General features: G+C 49.8%; 1 protein-coding gene across 2 annotated transcripts in view; it reads right to left on the bottom strand.

Moving 5' to 3' along the window:
- Window positions 1-2,932: 2,932 nt before the first annotated feature.
- The window catches only part of ELOVL4 (ELOVL fatty acid elongase 4), a 43,638-nt gene continuing 30,729 nt past the window's right edge, over window positions 2,933-15,841 (bottom strand). For both annotated transcript variants that reach the window (XM_068116153.2, XM_068116154.2), the window contains exons 6-8: window positions 5,564-5,691; window positions 5,312-5,429; window positions 2,933-5,187 (exon numbers count right to left, since the gene is read on the bottom strand). In XM_068116153.2, the coding sequence (XP_067972254.2) occupies window positions 4,940-5,187; window positions 5,312-5,429; window positions 5,564-5,691 (494 nt within the window). In that variant the 3' untranslated portion in view covers window positions 2,933-4,939. The remainder of the gene's footprint in view (window positions 5,188-5,311; window positions 5,430-5,563; window positions 5,692-15,841) is intronic.

The following is a 15,841-nucleotide window of genomic DNA, read 5'->3' as shown; positions in this document are numbered from 1 at the left end:
AACTACGAAATAGATTTCTGCTGGTATAGTCTAGTAGGAAGACTAGGTCCCCCTGCACCCCCCGGAGATATACTTCTAATCAGTGTTTCTAGATTGGAAAAAATGTGTAGAAAATGACTAGCTATGGCCCCAAGCTGAAAAAATGTCCCACATACCATTTTTATGCAAATTACTGCTGCAAATTTTATGCAAAATTATGCAAATTTTATGCAAATTTTTGATGAGGAGTAGAGTTGAGGGGTCTTTGAGGGCTTCATCGAGGTGCTCTCGGTTGCAAGACTGGGTCATTCTGAGAAGCACAGCAGGGTCAGAGATCATGATGTTCTCCTCCTCAGTGAATCTCTCCATCAACAGCCTCTCCATTGCCTCACACACTGTTTTGAGGCAAAAGAGGGACTTTGCGTAGGCCTTTCCACTGAGAACACCTTTGAGAGATCCACTTGTTACTAGTTGTGCCTCAAAGAGAATCTCTGCATATCCAGAACCACGCATCTTGTGTCCAGTGAGCATCCCGATGTAGTTCATGGATGTGTGGAAGGGTCCAATCGTTACTACATGACTAGCAAATTCATTTGGCCAGCGCCAGATGATGGGAAGGGCTTTCATGCAGACACCCAGATCAAATGTATTCAGGACCCATCTCTGACCCACCTCAGCAGTTGCTGCCTCGGAACGCTTCAGTAGCTCACGAACAACTGCGTTGTCTGTGATCGGTCTGTGCCTGGTGCCTGCATGGCATGGCAATGGCCTGCAGCCTGTGCCTGGGCTAGGGGGTTTCACCTCTGCAACTGGTTCTCCCCCACCCAGCAAATCAACAGTCGACTACTGCACGCCTATCCACCAACCGATCACAGACAACGCAGTTGTTCGTGAGCTACTGAAGCGTTCCGAGGCAGCAACTGCTGAGGTGGGTCAGAGATGGGTCCTGAATACATTTGATCTGGGTGTCTGCATGAAAGCCCTTCCCATCATCTGGCGCTGGCCAAATGAATTTGCTAGTCATGTAGTAACGATTGGACCCTTCCACACATCCATGAACTACATCGGGATGCTCACTGGACACAAGATGCGTGGTTCTGGATATGCAGAGATTCTCTTTGAGGCACAACTAGTAACAAGTGGATCTCTCAAAGGTGTTCTCAGTGGAAAGGCCTACGCAAAGTCCCTCTTTTGCCTCAAAACAGTGTGTGAGGCAATGGAGAGGCTGTTGATGGAGAGATTCACTGAGGAGGAGAACATCATGATCTCTGACCCTGCTGTGCTTCTCAGAATGACCCAGTCTTGCAACCGAGAGCACCTCGATGAAGCCCTCAAAGACCCCTCAACTCTACTCCTCATCAAAAATTTGCATAAAATTTGCATAATTTTGCATAAAATTTGCAGCAGTAATTTGCATAAAAATGGTATGTGGGACATTTTTTCAGCTTGGGGCCATAGCTAGTCATTTTCTACACATTTTTTCCAATCTAGAAACACTGATTAGAAGTATATCTCCGGGGGGTGCAGGGGGACCTAGTCTTCCTACTAGACTAGTAGGAGTTATCAAAAGGCCGAAGGTCTACAAAGTGCATATGAGTGTGCCTCTTCCAGCCCTCAAGGAGATGGGTTATGATTGAGTTACGGTCGATATATTTCTTTCCCATTCGTACGACAAGGATGATGAGTAATTCGTTCGACAAACGTACACGTTTGCATATTCCCAAAGCAAAATGATTGGTAAAGTTTCATTTCCTGCCCCCAGTATAATCCATACACATTCCACTTTGCCCCCTTTTTCCAACCATCCAAATACAATAGGTAGATGCCAATACCCCCTTTCGACATTGTGTTCTTCCAGCGGAATATTATTCTCGCAATCTGCTTTCTACTTATGCACCACTCCAGTCTCACATTTGTCGTTGCATCTAAATAAATGGCATTCATAAAGCTTCTTCTTTTGTATGCAGTACATGGCTGTGGGAAGCATCATTTGCTCGGAGTGTACCTGTGCCGCTGATGCAGTGTACCTTGTAGATTGGAGCAGGAATTTGTAACTTGTTCACTCACTTACTCTTCACGAAGGGTACCGTCTTGGGATCTTTAACGTCCATTTTGTTCTATAGTCCACCACGCATCGCAGCATTAAATGGTTGCAGGTTTCAACTTCGACCAAATTTCTCAGTAAAATTAATTTGCCTCAAATTTCCGAGACTCCAAAGCAAAATTTTTTTAAAAAGGCACCAAAAAAAAAAAGGCAAATAACAAACAAACAAAAAGGAAACAAAAGGCAAAAACCAAAGTAAAAAAGGCAAAAAAACAACAAAAGTAAAAAAAGGCAAAAAAACAAAACAGAAGGCAAAAAAAAAAGCTAAAAAGTTCAAAGAAAAAAACCAGGTACAGCACCAGTCGATCCAGACATTGCTCGAGTTCGAACCACCCAGTTGTAGCACCTGTGACTCGATCGACCTGATGCTTCCCTTGCTGGGGATTTGAGACCCGACGTCGAAAGCAACGGAAAGTTTACAAACCTGGGAAGAATCCGCAGGTTTGCGAGCTACCCTCATGTCTGCATTTTGCTTACAGAACACCTGTGCGCATAAAGGCATCTTTGAACCGATCTGAGTATTTCCACCACAACAATCTTAATTAATTTAGACATTATTTGTGTGTGAATAAAGATAGCCAATGCAGCACATTCGTTTCCATTGAAATCGCTGCTGGTTTCCATCATTTGCTGGCAGCATGGCTGTGCCACTGATGCAGTGCCCCCTGCAGGTTAGAGTAAGGATTTGTAATTTGTTCAGGATGATGGCGATAACTCGCCTACTCTTTACAAAGGACATCGTGGGATCTTTAACGTCCACTAACTAATGCCGGCAGACGGGTTAGGGTTTAAAATATGAAGAGGATTAAAATATGAAGAAGAAAAATGCATTGAAGATGCTTTTGAAAGTTGGTCATACTTTTAACTTTATTCCTATAAATTTTTATAGCTCAAGCACATCATTTTCGTCAATTCCCTAGCTCGCAGAGACCGCACACCTTTGAAATCCAGCATCCATGGGCGGAGACAAAACCTTTCAAAGGTCCAAAATTATTGACTCCATCAAATCATGAACGCTTCCTCTAACTTCCTCGAGCGCATGTCTTTCCAAACCGCCACCGTTGCCTTTTTGCCGTGACGAAGGGTCAATGCCCGAAACGTCAGTTTTTCCTTGCTTCCTACGGATTTCGTCCATTGTTCTACCTGTCCGCCAGTGCATATCGGGACAAGTCTTTACCGGCAATACAAGTTCATTCTTCATCTGTAGCTGCCTGAACGGGTCGAAGGATCAAGTCGAATCGATCAAGTCGATCAAGCTTTAGCAAATGGCCTGTTTTTCTTTTCTTTTTTCAGATGTAAGTCAATATTTTGGACAATGCAACAAAACTCTTCTGATTTGTCCGTTTTAAATAGGATCGCACATTATCCCTTTCCAAACGTGTGCACAATCAAACGTTTAGCCATTGAATGACCAGTTCGTGTTACCATCATAAACCCCATTGGCTCATGATTCAGGAGGGAATGCAGGTTGAAATCCCTTATACCTGGCATATATCCGTTGTCCACCAAGGCCCTCATGATTCATGTAAAAGTATTCTCATATCTACCGATGTCTGCGTTCTCCATGTAATTTATGTACAAGCTCCGCAACAAGCTTTAATGTAAACCAAATAAATAAATAAAATAAATATGGAAGTCGATTCCTAAACGCCTTTCACGGTTCGGCGAAGAAACCTCGGGTCGGATAAATTGAATGTAATCGATCGATTCGACATTTTGTGTCACGTCCTGAGCACCTAACCGTTTCTACAAATCGACCGATGCTCCCTTTCACTGAATCCAAAACACGAGCTACAAACTTCACAAACCTGCTCGGTATGCGACAATCTACGGTACTTTGATGCGATTGCTAGCAGTCTGAAGAGGGCCTAACAAATCCAATGCGCTTTTGATTAAGGATATCCCTGTGCGTCTGCGAGATGGAATTTGTGATTTGTTTTCAATCAAAGCGCACGGTGGTGGTAACTCCACTATTCCAACACGAGCTGTCACTGCTTCTTATCCTGTTGCATGTACTGGACTCGCTGTTCAAATCACATGGCATTTCACAAAAATATCTGAACCAATGAGTTGCATTTGGGATAGATGAGTGGTGAGAGACTCCTTGACCAGCGGTGCTCTAAGGGCATAAAATTCGGCGGTGTAATGGTTTGATTGTCCGCTCCGAGTCTGGGAGGTCAGCCGTTCAATCGTCCTTTCTTAGGAAATGTTCCACGTTAGGAGATGTTAGGAGATGGCACCATTGTTCTGACCGCTGGTACCCAGAGTGCTCCGGGAAGTGAGGGTGAATGAATGATCGTTTTAAGGCTATTTTCCCCCGCTAGAGCGGGGGTTAGCCTTGCGGGCCCCATGACAATCATGGTTCCCTGTTTGAGGCAATGTTTTTTTTTTATGGCCGGATGCCCTTCCTGACGCCAAATAACAAATAAACACAAAGGGTATTTCCCCCAATCTCTGTGGCTGTGTTTGTCTCATCTCATAGTCCTGTGTTGTGTCTAGTGTATTTGTCTGTATCTGAGATGTGTATGTGGCAGTTCCACTACAAGCTTTTGATACTGTTAAAAAAAGAAAAGAAAAACCAGAGGAAAGAATCTAAAAAAAATGCCAAAGAAAGAAAAATAACAACTCTCCACAACCCTTGTACTTTGACTGGACCGAAAGACAAAGCACATGGACATGTTTACATGCATTTGTGACTAACCCTTGAAGATAAATACCAAATTTTCCCGTATTTGTCGTAATTGACCGAAAAGGCCGATTCCAGCACCACTCGTACCGCAAGCCGATTTTGGCCTAAGAAAGCCTCTCTGACATGTATGGCATGGAAATCCCTCACCGTGACTCCGACTCTCTCCATTAATCCTTTTTCCCCTTGCCCCTGTGCCGCCTACGACGACCCCCAGACTCTTGTGCAGGCCCTTCCTGCCCAATGATTTTGCTACCGTGCGGCGTTCCATCGCGTTTGCCGCTCTCCGTACGCGGCTGGGATGGAGATACCGCAAGGTGGGCCGGTCCTCCGTTCGTGGCCACGTGTTTGATACGTCCCTCCTCGGAGTGGCCGCTCAAGCGCTTGTTGACCCGATATGTGCGATAGTAAAACTCGCCTGCAAGAGAGGTCAGCAGTGGCATGATGGGCATTTGTGACATATTGCGCTCTTTCATGTTACAAAGTTAAAACTTGGAAATTGTGATGAGGTCCGGATGGTGATTTCCGCATGGGAGACTCACCAAAAAGAACAATGAAGGATGCAGAGTACACCATCAGGTACCAGTGCATCCATTTGGGGAAGGGACAGTCCACGTAGAGTGAATAAGCCGTGTGTCCGATTGAAATGTGGAACTGGATCTAATAAGGAAATGGGGGCGGGATTGCGTACAGTGGAGTGTTTTTGCATTACCTCTAGATGACAACCTGATACGAGATGATAAGCAAAACACATTGGCTTCCTGCAAGCAGGTGATGCTAGGTGCGAGACAAACCAGCTGCAGAATGGTCAGGTACTTCTTCCACCACAGATACTTATGGAAGGCAGGACCCAATGCTGAGAGTCCGTAGTAAGTGTACATGATGACATGGATTGCTGCATTCATGTGGGCACCGAAGAACGCTGCAGACACAGACGGATGGGAAAATGACCGCCTCGCCGATGCATTCACAATTAAAATTCCCCACAACAGCACGTGCTGAAATATCATTCACCATGCCTTAAACACTTAACGTCATCTCAAAACAAACTGGTGGTCCTCCACAAAACTCAGATCAATGGTCATTGAAGCCCCAGTTCCTGTCATTATATGTATCGGTGTACATTCCAGTTTCCAGCATCTACCATTAACCAGTTATACATCAAGGGCACACATCCTTAAGTAATGATGAGTTGTGTCATATTTTGAGAGCCTAATTATGTCGCTTGATACTCATTGTGTATATATATTTTACGATGGAGCAATATTCCAAGGTGGCATATTTATTAAGCCTATATTCATAAAGTCGTTTTATATTCACCAGAAAATTTGCGTGAAAAAATGTAACATTGTAATGGGCTTTCCAAAAACATTGTGAACTCGATGGTATTCATAGAATACTTACCCTTTCGCAGTCAACTTGGTGCACGCCAACTCTTCTGTTTTTGAACGTTTTTTTTCTTCTTTCATACAATATGGCTGCCAGACCACGTGAGCAATGACATCATAAATTTATGTTCTCTAATATAATTGCTGTGTGGATCACACTCAATAAATTTCAAACTGATCAGACTAAGCGTTGTCCCTGTCGAATTATGACGTCATAATTACGGCACCAATGACGTCCTCGTTAACCTATTCCCCATGCAGAGTTCTTTACAATGAGCCACGTTTCAATACTTTCCATGGAGCGATTTCGGATATAGAGCGGCAACGTTTTTCGATTTTTTTTCCAAGATGGCACCTGTACCACGTGACCCATGACATCATAATTATCATTAAAAATTCTACAGGAGGAGGCACTCCTATGGTAGATATTTCGTGTCCATCAGACTAACAGTTGCAGAGGAAATTTTTTTTCCATGCTGATCAGATGAAGCATTATACTTGTCGAATAATGACGTCATAATGAAGGCACCGATTACATCAACATATCTTATTCCCCATGGGGAGTACTTGACAATAAGCCTCGTTTCAACTTTTCCATTGAGCGGATTGGGAGATAGAGGCATAACGTTTTGTTTTTCCAAGATGGTGTCCGTACCACGTGACCTATGACATCATAATTATGAGTAAAAAAAATTATATTGGCTGAGGTGCTCCTATGGTAAAATTTCGTGTCAATCGGACGAATGGTTGCTGAGAAAATGAATTTAAGAAATGCAGACACGTACGTACGTAACCGAATGCGTCACCCTACTTTTGGCTTCGCGAGCGCAGTGTAACAAGAACAGCACTCGGTGGAGCACATACCTCTGCCAGGCTGAACAGTTTATGTTTTGTATCCCACCGATAGGTCCGGATATGTATCCGGATCTGAAGCAAAATCTAATCGGCCTGTTCTTGTCACCTACCCAGTTCATGCACCTAGTTTTGTCATCTGTCCATAACGTTTTGAAGTATCATGATGTATATAATTTTTAGCCGAATCTCTCAATTGTAAAGAATCACTTTATAAATTATTCTCGGATCTCTGATCCGGATCCGAATCTTCACCAAAGTCTGATCAATTCAACGTCGTCAGACAACCAACCTGTCCACCAAGCTTCGTTCAAATCCGTCCATAACATTTTGAGAAACCCTAATCGCAGACAAACGGACAGACAGGGGTGAAAACGTAACCTGCGTGAACTGTCGACGGCAGAGGTAACGAGGCTCTCCAACAATGACGTGGTAGGACGATTATAGATAAACCAGCAAGTCCATGGTCCCCAGGCCCATCTTTTGTTGTGTTGTTTGTAGCTGTAATATATGTTTTGAAATTCTGAGAGGTGGGAAATGGGTACATACAGTAAGGGTGTATTGACATCACTTGCCAGGATCCAACGAGAGTGCACCTAGCCTCACAGCCAATCGGCAGCGGAGGAGAGTTCACGCTTGCTTTGTCTGGGTATTTATCGATGCGAATAATGAAAATGTTTTTGTCCAAATCAACATTTTCTTTAACCTGCCCTGTCTGGGTCATTTGCGATTGATATGGTACCTTTTTTGTTCTGTACGATCAGTGATTGGGAAGAAGGTGTAAAAATGGCACAGACTGTGGATCTTATTATATAAATAAGCAATGCTCTGAAGGCAAGTCTGAGCTGTCAATATTCATTGTATTTAGAGAAGACAAACAATAACGACTGACTTCGCTAAGCTTCGGTCGGACCGATTTGATCCTTTTGCATTGTCTGGAGCTATTGGAAAGGAAACTGCCACCAAGGCCAGAGGTAAACCTGCTCAGGAACCAGGACCAGAGGGGTACACAGTATAAAACAAATGGACACTATTAGGAATTTCAGGAATGAAGTAAGTCGGAGGTTGAAAGAGGTGGATTTGGAGTGTATTCACAGGGGTAGAAAAGATTAAGGTTTTGGTTGGGGGAAGATAAGAGATGGTGGTGAACAGCAGTTTTAAAGACCTAGAGGGAGGAGTGGGATTGAAGAGAGTGAGGGAGTTTGTTCCAGAGGCGGGAGAAAAGAGGAGTGAAGGTGAGCAGAGAGTCTTGATTTTGGGGAGTCTTGATATTATGTAATTCAAATATTCTTTTAAACACAATTTTAAACAGTTAAATGAAAGAGTGACAATTGCAAAATGGTTCATCATAAATGTTGTTCCTGGATGCAAATTGGACTAATGGAAATGTAGGAATATGAGAAATATCTGTGGATGCGAGGTGTCGAGTTCCTACAATTTCCTGTTATTACAAACGGGTGGCGACACACACGCACACACACACACACACACACACACACACACACACACACACACACACATACACACACACACACGTCGATACTTTGAGACCTGGTAGGTCTCTGTTCTACCTCCTGAAACCCACCCACGTGTGGAGATAGCAGCCAACAACAGCAACTTTCACGCATGCACATCGACATATACTTCTTGTGTAGCGGTTACCGGAAGCATGGCACAATTACCGTGCACCGGCCGATGACGCAACCGGCGAGCGGTCACGTGTCCGGAGTCGCCCGGGCGTGTCCAGACTTGCCCTTCTCGGGCGAACACTTGCCTTGCATACCACGCCCCGTCGAGAGGAGTGACTTACCTATTTTGCATACCACGCCCCGCCTGAGAGGCGTGGCTTTTGTGTGTTCAGTTTGCGATATAAATTGCCGCCCGTTCGAGGGGCGGATTGAGTGTGCTTTTGAGTTCTTTGGTTTTGAGCTAAATAAATAGCTCGGTGAAACTTCGTTCCTGTGTCGTCCATTTTGTCTGGCTTTATCGTGCGAGCACAGCTCCCACAATTGGTGACCCCTTTCTACGAACACGGCGATGGAGTCAGCTGTAGCTTTGAAGCTCCCGGGCTTTTGGGAATCTCACGCGGCCGTTTGGTTTGCTCAAGCGGATTCTCAATTCGCCCTGCGGAACATTACGGAGGACACGACGCACTACCACCACGTGGTCTCCGCGCTCAACGCCTCCGCCACGGCCTGGGTCCTGAGCTTCCGACAGCACCCGCCAGACGCCGACAAATACGGTGGGCTCAAAGGCCTACTCCTCGGTGCGTTTGGACTCACGGAGACCGAACGCGCACGACAACTACTACACCTCCCGGAGCTGGGCGAGGCCCGTCCGTCCGAAAGCATGGACCACATGCTTGCTCTTCTCGGTGACTACTTCCTCTTCCGCGAGCTGTTCCTCCAGCGGCTACCCGGGCAGGTACGCTTAGCTTTGGCTAATTCGCCCTGGCCAAGGAGGCCGATAAATTTTTCTCGGCCAGGCAACATGTCGGAGCGGCCGCCTGGGACCCTGGGCCGACCGAGGCAATGCCCGCGCCACGACCGGCGCCTCCACCGGCCGAGTCCGCGCCACTGATGGCTGCGGCCGCCACGACGCCCCGTCGACCGAACCCGATGCGACTGCCGGAGCCTCCACCAGAGCGGACCATGTGCTATTACCACGCCAGGTTCGGGCAAAAGGCCAGAACGTGCCGTCCACCGTGCCCTTTCGGCGGGGTGGGAAATGACCAGGCCGGCGCTCGCTGCCTGCCATGAGCGTCGGCCATTCAGGCAGCCTTCTGTTTATCACGGACACGGAGTCCGGACGGCGTTTTTTGTGTGACACCGGCGCTCAGCTGAGCGTGATACCCGCCTCGGTGGAGGACAAACAGGCCGCGCTTTGCGGCCCCGCCTTGGTCGCCGCAAATGGTTCCTCCATCCGCACCTTCAGTTTGCGCAGCGTCGCATTCTGCTTCGGGGGCCAGCGCTTCAGGTGTGACTTCATCACGGCGAACGTACCCATGGCCTTGCTGGGTGCAGATTTTCTTTGTGCGCATGGGCTTTTGGTCGACGTCAAACGGCGTCGCCTCATCAACGCAGAGACCTTCAGCTCGCTCGCTTGCTCATTGAGCGGCTCCGCTCCGACCAAGCTAGCCTGCGCGCTCCCGGCCGTGGACGATTTCACCCGCCGACTCGCCGAGTTTCCCGCCCTCACGCAGCCGACGTTTTCGGCCATCGCCGTCAAGCACGGCGTCGAATACCACATCCCGACCACAGGTCCACCGGTCTACGCCAGGGCTCGCCGCCTCGACCAGGCCAAACTCGCCGTGGCAAAGGCGGCTTTTGACGCGCTGGAGCGGTTGGGCATTGTGCGGCGCTCGAACAGCGCGTGGGCCTCGTCCCTAGACATCGTGCCCAAACCGGGTGGCGGATGGCGACCATGTGGCGATTACCGCCGCCTCAACGACGCCACCACCCCCGACCGGTACCCGATACCACACATACAGGACTTTTCCGCCCGTTTGGCGGGGCGGGTGATCTTCTCCAAGGTCGACCTTATTCGGGGCTACCACCAGGTACCTGTCCGGCCGGCCGACGTTCCGAAGACGGCTGTAATTACACCTTTTGGCCTCTTCGAGTTCCTCCGAATGCCGTTTGGCCTTAAGAACGCGGCCCAGGCCTTCCAGCGGCTGATGGACAGTGTGCTGCGCAATCTCACCTTTCTGTTCGTCTACCTGGATGACATTCTCATCGCCAGCACTTCCCGGGCGGAGCACCTCGTCCACCTGCGCACACTTTTCGAGCGCCTCGGCCAGCACGGCCTCATCATCAACCCGGCGAAATTCCAGTTTGGCGTAACGGCCGTCGACTTCCTGGGGCACCGCATCACGAAGCGCGGGGCCATCCCGCTGCCTACCAAGGTGGAGGCAGTCACAAGTTTCCCGTGCCCTGCCCCCGCTCCAACAAGGCCCTACAGGAATTTTTAGGGATGGTAAATTTTTACCACCGGTTCGTGCCTCGCGCCGCCCAACTCATGCGCCCCCTGTACGAAGCCCTTCGGGGCAAGCCGGCCAAGCACGACGTCGCCTGGACCACAGAGATGGACGCGGTGTTCACGGGCGCTAAGCTGGCCCTCGCCAACGCGACCATGCTGGCACACCCGGCGCTCGACGCACCCATCGCCCTCACCACGGACGCTTCTGACTACGCGGTGGGCACCGTGCATGAAGAGTGGGTGAACGGAGCTTGGCAACCGCTGGCCTTCTTCAGCCGGCAGCTTCAACCTAACGAGCGCAAGTATAGCGCTTTCGACCGTGAGCTCCTTGGCCTTTACCTGGCCATTCGCCACTTCCGCCATCTTTTGGAGGGCCGCCATGGCCAAGGTTATGGAGCCGTGGTCGGCCCGCCAGCATCGTCACCTCTCCGCCGTGTCCGAATTTACGACGGACATCCGGCACGTTGCGGGCAAGGACAATGCTGTGGCCGATTGCCTCTCCCGGTCCGGCGCGAATGCTGTCCACCTGGGTGTGGACTTCGCCGGCATGGCGGCCGACCAGACCGCCGACCCCACGGTGCAAGCCCTCCGGACAGCGGACACAGGCCTGCAGTTGGCCGACGTCCCCTTCGAGGACACAGGCACGGTTCTCCTGTGCGACGTTTCCCTGGGCCAACCTCGCCCCATTGTGCCCACCGGATGGCAGCGGCACATTTTTGACGCCCTCCATGGCCTTTCCCACCCGGGCCGGAAAGCATCACAGAAGCTCGTGGCAGCAAAGTTTGTCTGGCACGGGCTCCGTAAGGACGTCCGCGACTGGGCCAATGCCTGTGTTGCCTGCCAGCGCGCGAAGGTCCACCGGCACACCCAGGCCCCGTTGGCACCATTCGACGTGCCCGCGCGGCGCTTCGACCACTTCAATGTGGACCTGGTGGGACCCCTTCCCTCCTCGCGGGGCTTCACCCACCTCCTCACGATGGTGGACAGGACCACCAGGTGGCCGGAGGCCGTCTCGCTGGCATCAACAACATCCGCCGACGTGGCGCAGGCCTTCATTGGCACTTGGATTGCCCGTTTCGGTGCGCCCTCGGACATCTCCTCTGACAGAGGCCCGCAATTCACCTCCGAGCTTTGGGGCGCGGTCGCCCAGGCCTCGGGGGTCAAGCTTCACCGCACCACGACCTACCACCCCCAAGCCAACGGCTTGTGCGAGCGGTTCCACTGCTCGATGAAGGCCGCTCTCAGAGCCAGCCTCCAGGATGACGGTTGGGCCGACAGGCTCCCGTGGGTCCTATTGGGCCTCCGAACGGCCCCTAAAGAGGACCTCCAGGCTTCCACCGCCGAGCTGGTCTACGGCCAGCCACTGCGCGTGCCGGCCGAATTCATCCCTGATGCCACTGGCCCCTGGTCCGCGGCTCGCCAACGCTCGGTCCTCCAGGAGGCCGCCAGGAGATTTGCCCCTGTGCCCACGTCCCACCACGGCTGCCCCCATCCCCACGTCCCCCCAGCACTTCGCACTGCGGAGTACGTTTTTATCCGGCACGACGCACAACGGGGACCGCTCCAGCCGCCGTACGATGGACCTTTCCGGATCCTGCAGAGGGACGACAAGTCATTCATCGTCGACATCGGCGGCAAGCCGGACCGCATCTCCGTGGACCGCCTCAAGCCGGCCCATTTGGACCTCGACCAACCTCCACGGTTGGCCCTTCCTCCACGACGGGGCCGTCCCCCGTCAACCAAGCCCCCCGCCCGACCATCCCCCGCCACGCCGCCTACCACCCCCACACGAACTGCCAGGGGTCGTTTCGGCCGGGTCATCAGGACCCCCCTCAAACTGACTCTCCCGGTGCAGGTTAATTCTGGGGGGGCGCATGTAGCGGTTACCGGAAGCATGGCACAATTACCGTGCACCGGCCGATGACGCAACCGGCGAGCGGTCACGTGTCCGGACTCGCCCGGGCGTGTCCAGACTTGCCCTTCTCGGGCGAACACTTGCCTTGCATACCACGCCCCGCTGAGAGGCGTGACTTACCTATTTTGCATACCACGCCCCGCCTGAGAGGCGTGGCTTTTGTGTGTTCAGTTTGCGATATAAATTGCCGCCCGTTCGAGGGGCGGATTGAGTGTGCTTTTGAGTTCTTTGGTTTTGAGCTAAATAAATAGCTCGGTGAAACTTCGGTCCTGTGTCGTCCATTTTGTCTGGCTTTATCGTGCGAGCACAGCTCCCACACTTGTATCAATAGATGCGAAATTGAATATAATTTCTCTTGTGGCCCCAGAACCGAACAAACGGCTTTCGCAACCCCTCCCCCTTCACCTCCTCCCAATCCCCCCACACCCTCTTATTATGAAAACATAACCTCACAATATACGTAAACATGTCCCAAAGACTGCTGTTTCTTGGGGTATCTGCACATGCACGACAAGCATTTTATGGTGGATTATGTCATTTTGAAAGTCCCATCTTGAGGCATTGGTCGTGAAACATTAGTTAGCCTTGTTATACTATCTTAGTGTGGCTTGTGCTGTCCTTTATTTTTCACCCCCAATATGCTGGGTAGAGCAGCAATACTAGGTTGCACTGATGGGACCCAGGATTTGACAAACTCTTCTATCTATCTATACTGTATATATAAAAGAAAGTTTTTGTTTGTTTGTTTGTTTGTTTGTCTGTCTGCACGCCCTAATCTCCTGAACGGTGAAAGATAGGAGGAAACCTCGAAAACAAAAAATGCCGGGACGGGCCCCGGGAAGGTTTTAGGCTCGGTGGTGAGGCCGGTCGAGGCCGCTTCGACCGGGCCGGGCCCATTTCGCAATTAAAAACTGAGCTGAATTATAGTAGTCATTCTTCTACGGCCGCGAGTAAAACCTGAATTATCGTAGTAAATTCATTCAAAAAGAACTAAAAATGTCGGGACAGTCCCCGGGAAGGTTATAGGCTAGGTGGTGAGGCCGGTCGAGGCTGCCTCGGCTGGGCTGGGCCCATTTCACAATTAAAAGCTGAGCTGAATTATAGTAGTCAATCTTCTACGGCCACGAGTAAAAGCTGAATTATAGTAGTACAGTGAAACCTTGACTTACGAGTGCACCAACTTACGAGTTTTCCGAGATACGAGCCGTCGCTCGGGCGGTTTATTGCTTTGAGATGCGAGCCGAGATCTGAGTTACGAGCTTACGCCACCCGCCACCAAGTGGGTTCCGGTCACGTGGTTATCTTGCCGTGCAAGCATCTCTGCCGTATATCGCTGCTGCTTTGTTTTCGCATTTTGGTTATTTTGGAGCTTACGCCACCCGCCACCAGGTGGGTTCCGGTCACGTGGTTATCTTGCCGTGCAAGCATCTCTGCCGTATATCGCTGCTGCTTTGTTTTCGCATTTTGGTTATTTTGGAGCTTACGCCACCCGCCACCAGGTGGGTTCAGGTCATGTGGTTATCTTGCCGTGCAAGCATCTCTGCCGTATATAGCTGCTGCTTTGTTTTCGCATTTTGGTTATTTTTGAAAATTTCTTAGTTTTAACCATGGGTCCTAAGAAATTGAGTGCCAAGGGCAGTACTGAGAAGAAGAAGAGGATGATGTGCTTGGATATAAAACACGCAATCGTCGAAAAACATGAGCGAGGTGTGCGTGTTGTCGACTTGGTGAGGCAGTACGATCGTAGTATTTCTATGATATGTACGATTTTGAAGCAGAAGGAGTCGATAAAGGCTATAACGCCAGCCAAGGGCGTTACGATTATTTCAAAGCTCCGGACCTCTATCCATGAAGAGATGGAGAAGTTGTTGTTTGTGTGGTTGACGGAGAAGCAGCTCGCAGGAGATACCGTGACCGAGAACATCATGTGTGAGAAGGCCCGAGACATTTACGGGGATTTGGTGCAGCAGGCGGCGGGAACATCAACGGACAAGGCATCGGAAGTCATTCAAAGCCAGTCGGGGATGGTTTGATAATTTTAAGAAGAGGACCGGCATTCACTCCGTCGTCAGGCATGGCGAGGCAGCAAGCTCGGATGTGAAGGCAGCTGAAGATTTTATTATAACTTTTGCCGAACTGATAGAAGCCGAACGATACATCCCCCAGCAAATCTTCAACTGTGACGAGACAGGGCTCTTCTGGAAAAAGATGCCGAGGAGGACGTATATAACGGCAGAGGAGAAGAGCATGCCAGGCCACAACTTGTTCAGAGTGCCGGCGATAGCTCGCCTTCTCTTTGTGGAAAACACGGTGAGATCCTTAACATCCAACAACTAATGGGACGCAAACGGGGCGCCCAGTTTAGCGGTACACACATTGATGAATCACCCTGCCTGTGATTCACCCATGACAGGTTATAGCTGGGTCGGAATTCAAACCCAGGCTGGACAGTTTAGAGTCAAGTGTGCGTACCTCCAGTCCAGGCCATCCTGCCAACTTGTATGCTGCATACAGGTGAAATATTAAGCGCGAGATATTTATATATATACTGTATATTTAAAAAAAAATTGGTGTGGTTTTTGGGGGGCTGGAACGGATTAATAGCATTTCAATGCATTTTAATGGGGAAATTTAATTTGAGAAACGAGCAAATTGAGTTACGAGCTCGGTTACAGAACGAATTAAACTCGTAAGTCAAGGTTTCACTGTATATTCATTCAAAAAGAACCAAAAATGTCGGGACGGGCCCCGGGAAGGTTATAGGCTAGGTGGCAAGGCCGGTTGAGGCCGCCTTGGCCGGGCTGGGCCCATTTCACAATAAAAAGCTGAGCTGAATTATAGTAGTCAATCTTCTACGGCCACGAGTAAAAGCTGAATTATAGTAGTCAATCTTCTACGGCCACGAGTAAAAGCTGAATTATAGTAGTCAATTCATTCAA

The sequence above is a fragment of the Myxine glutinosa genome, chromosome 5 (genome assembly GCF_964187855.1).
Source record: "Myxine glutinosa chromosome 5, kmMyxGlut1.1, whole genome shotgun sequence".
Classification (NCBI taxonomy): Eukaryota; Metazoa; Chordata; class Myxini; order Myxiniformes; family Myxinidae; genus Myxine; species Myxine glutinosa.
This window is presented reverse-complemented; position numbering and strand designations above follow the sequence as displayed.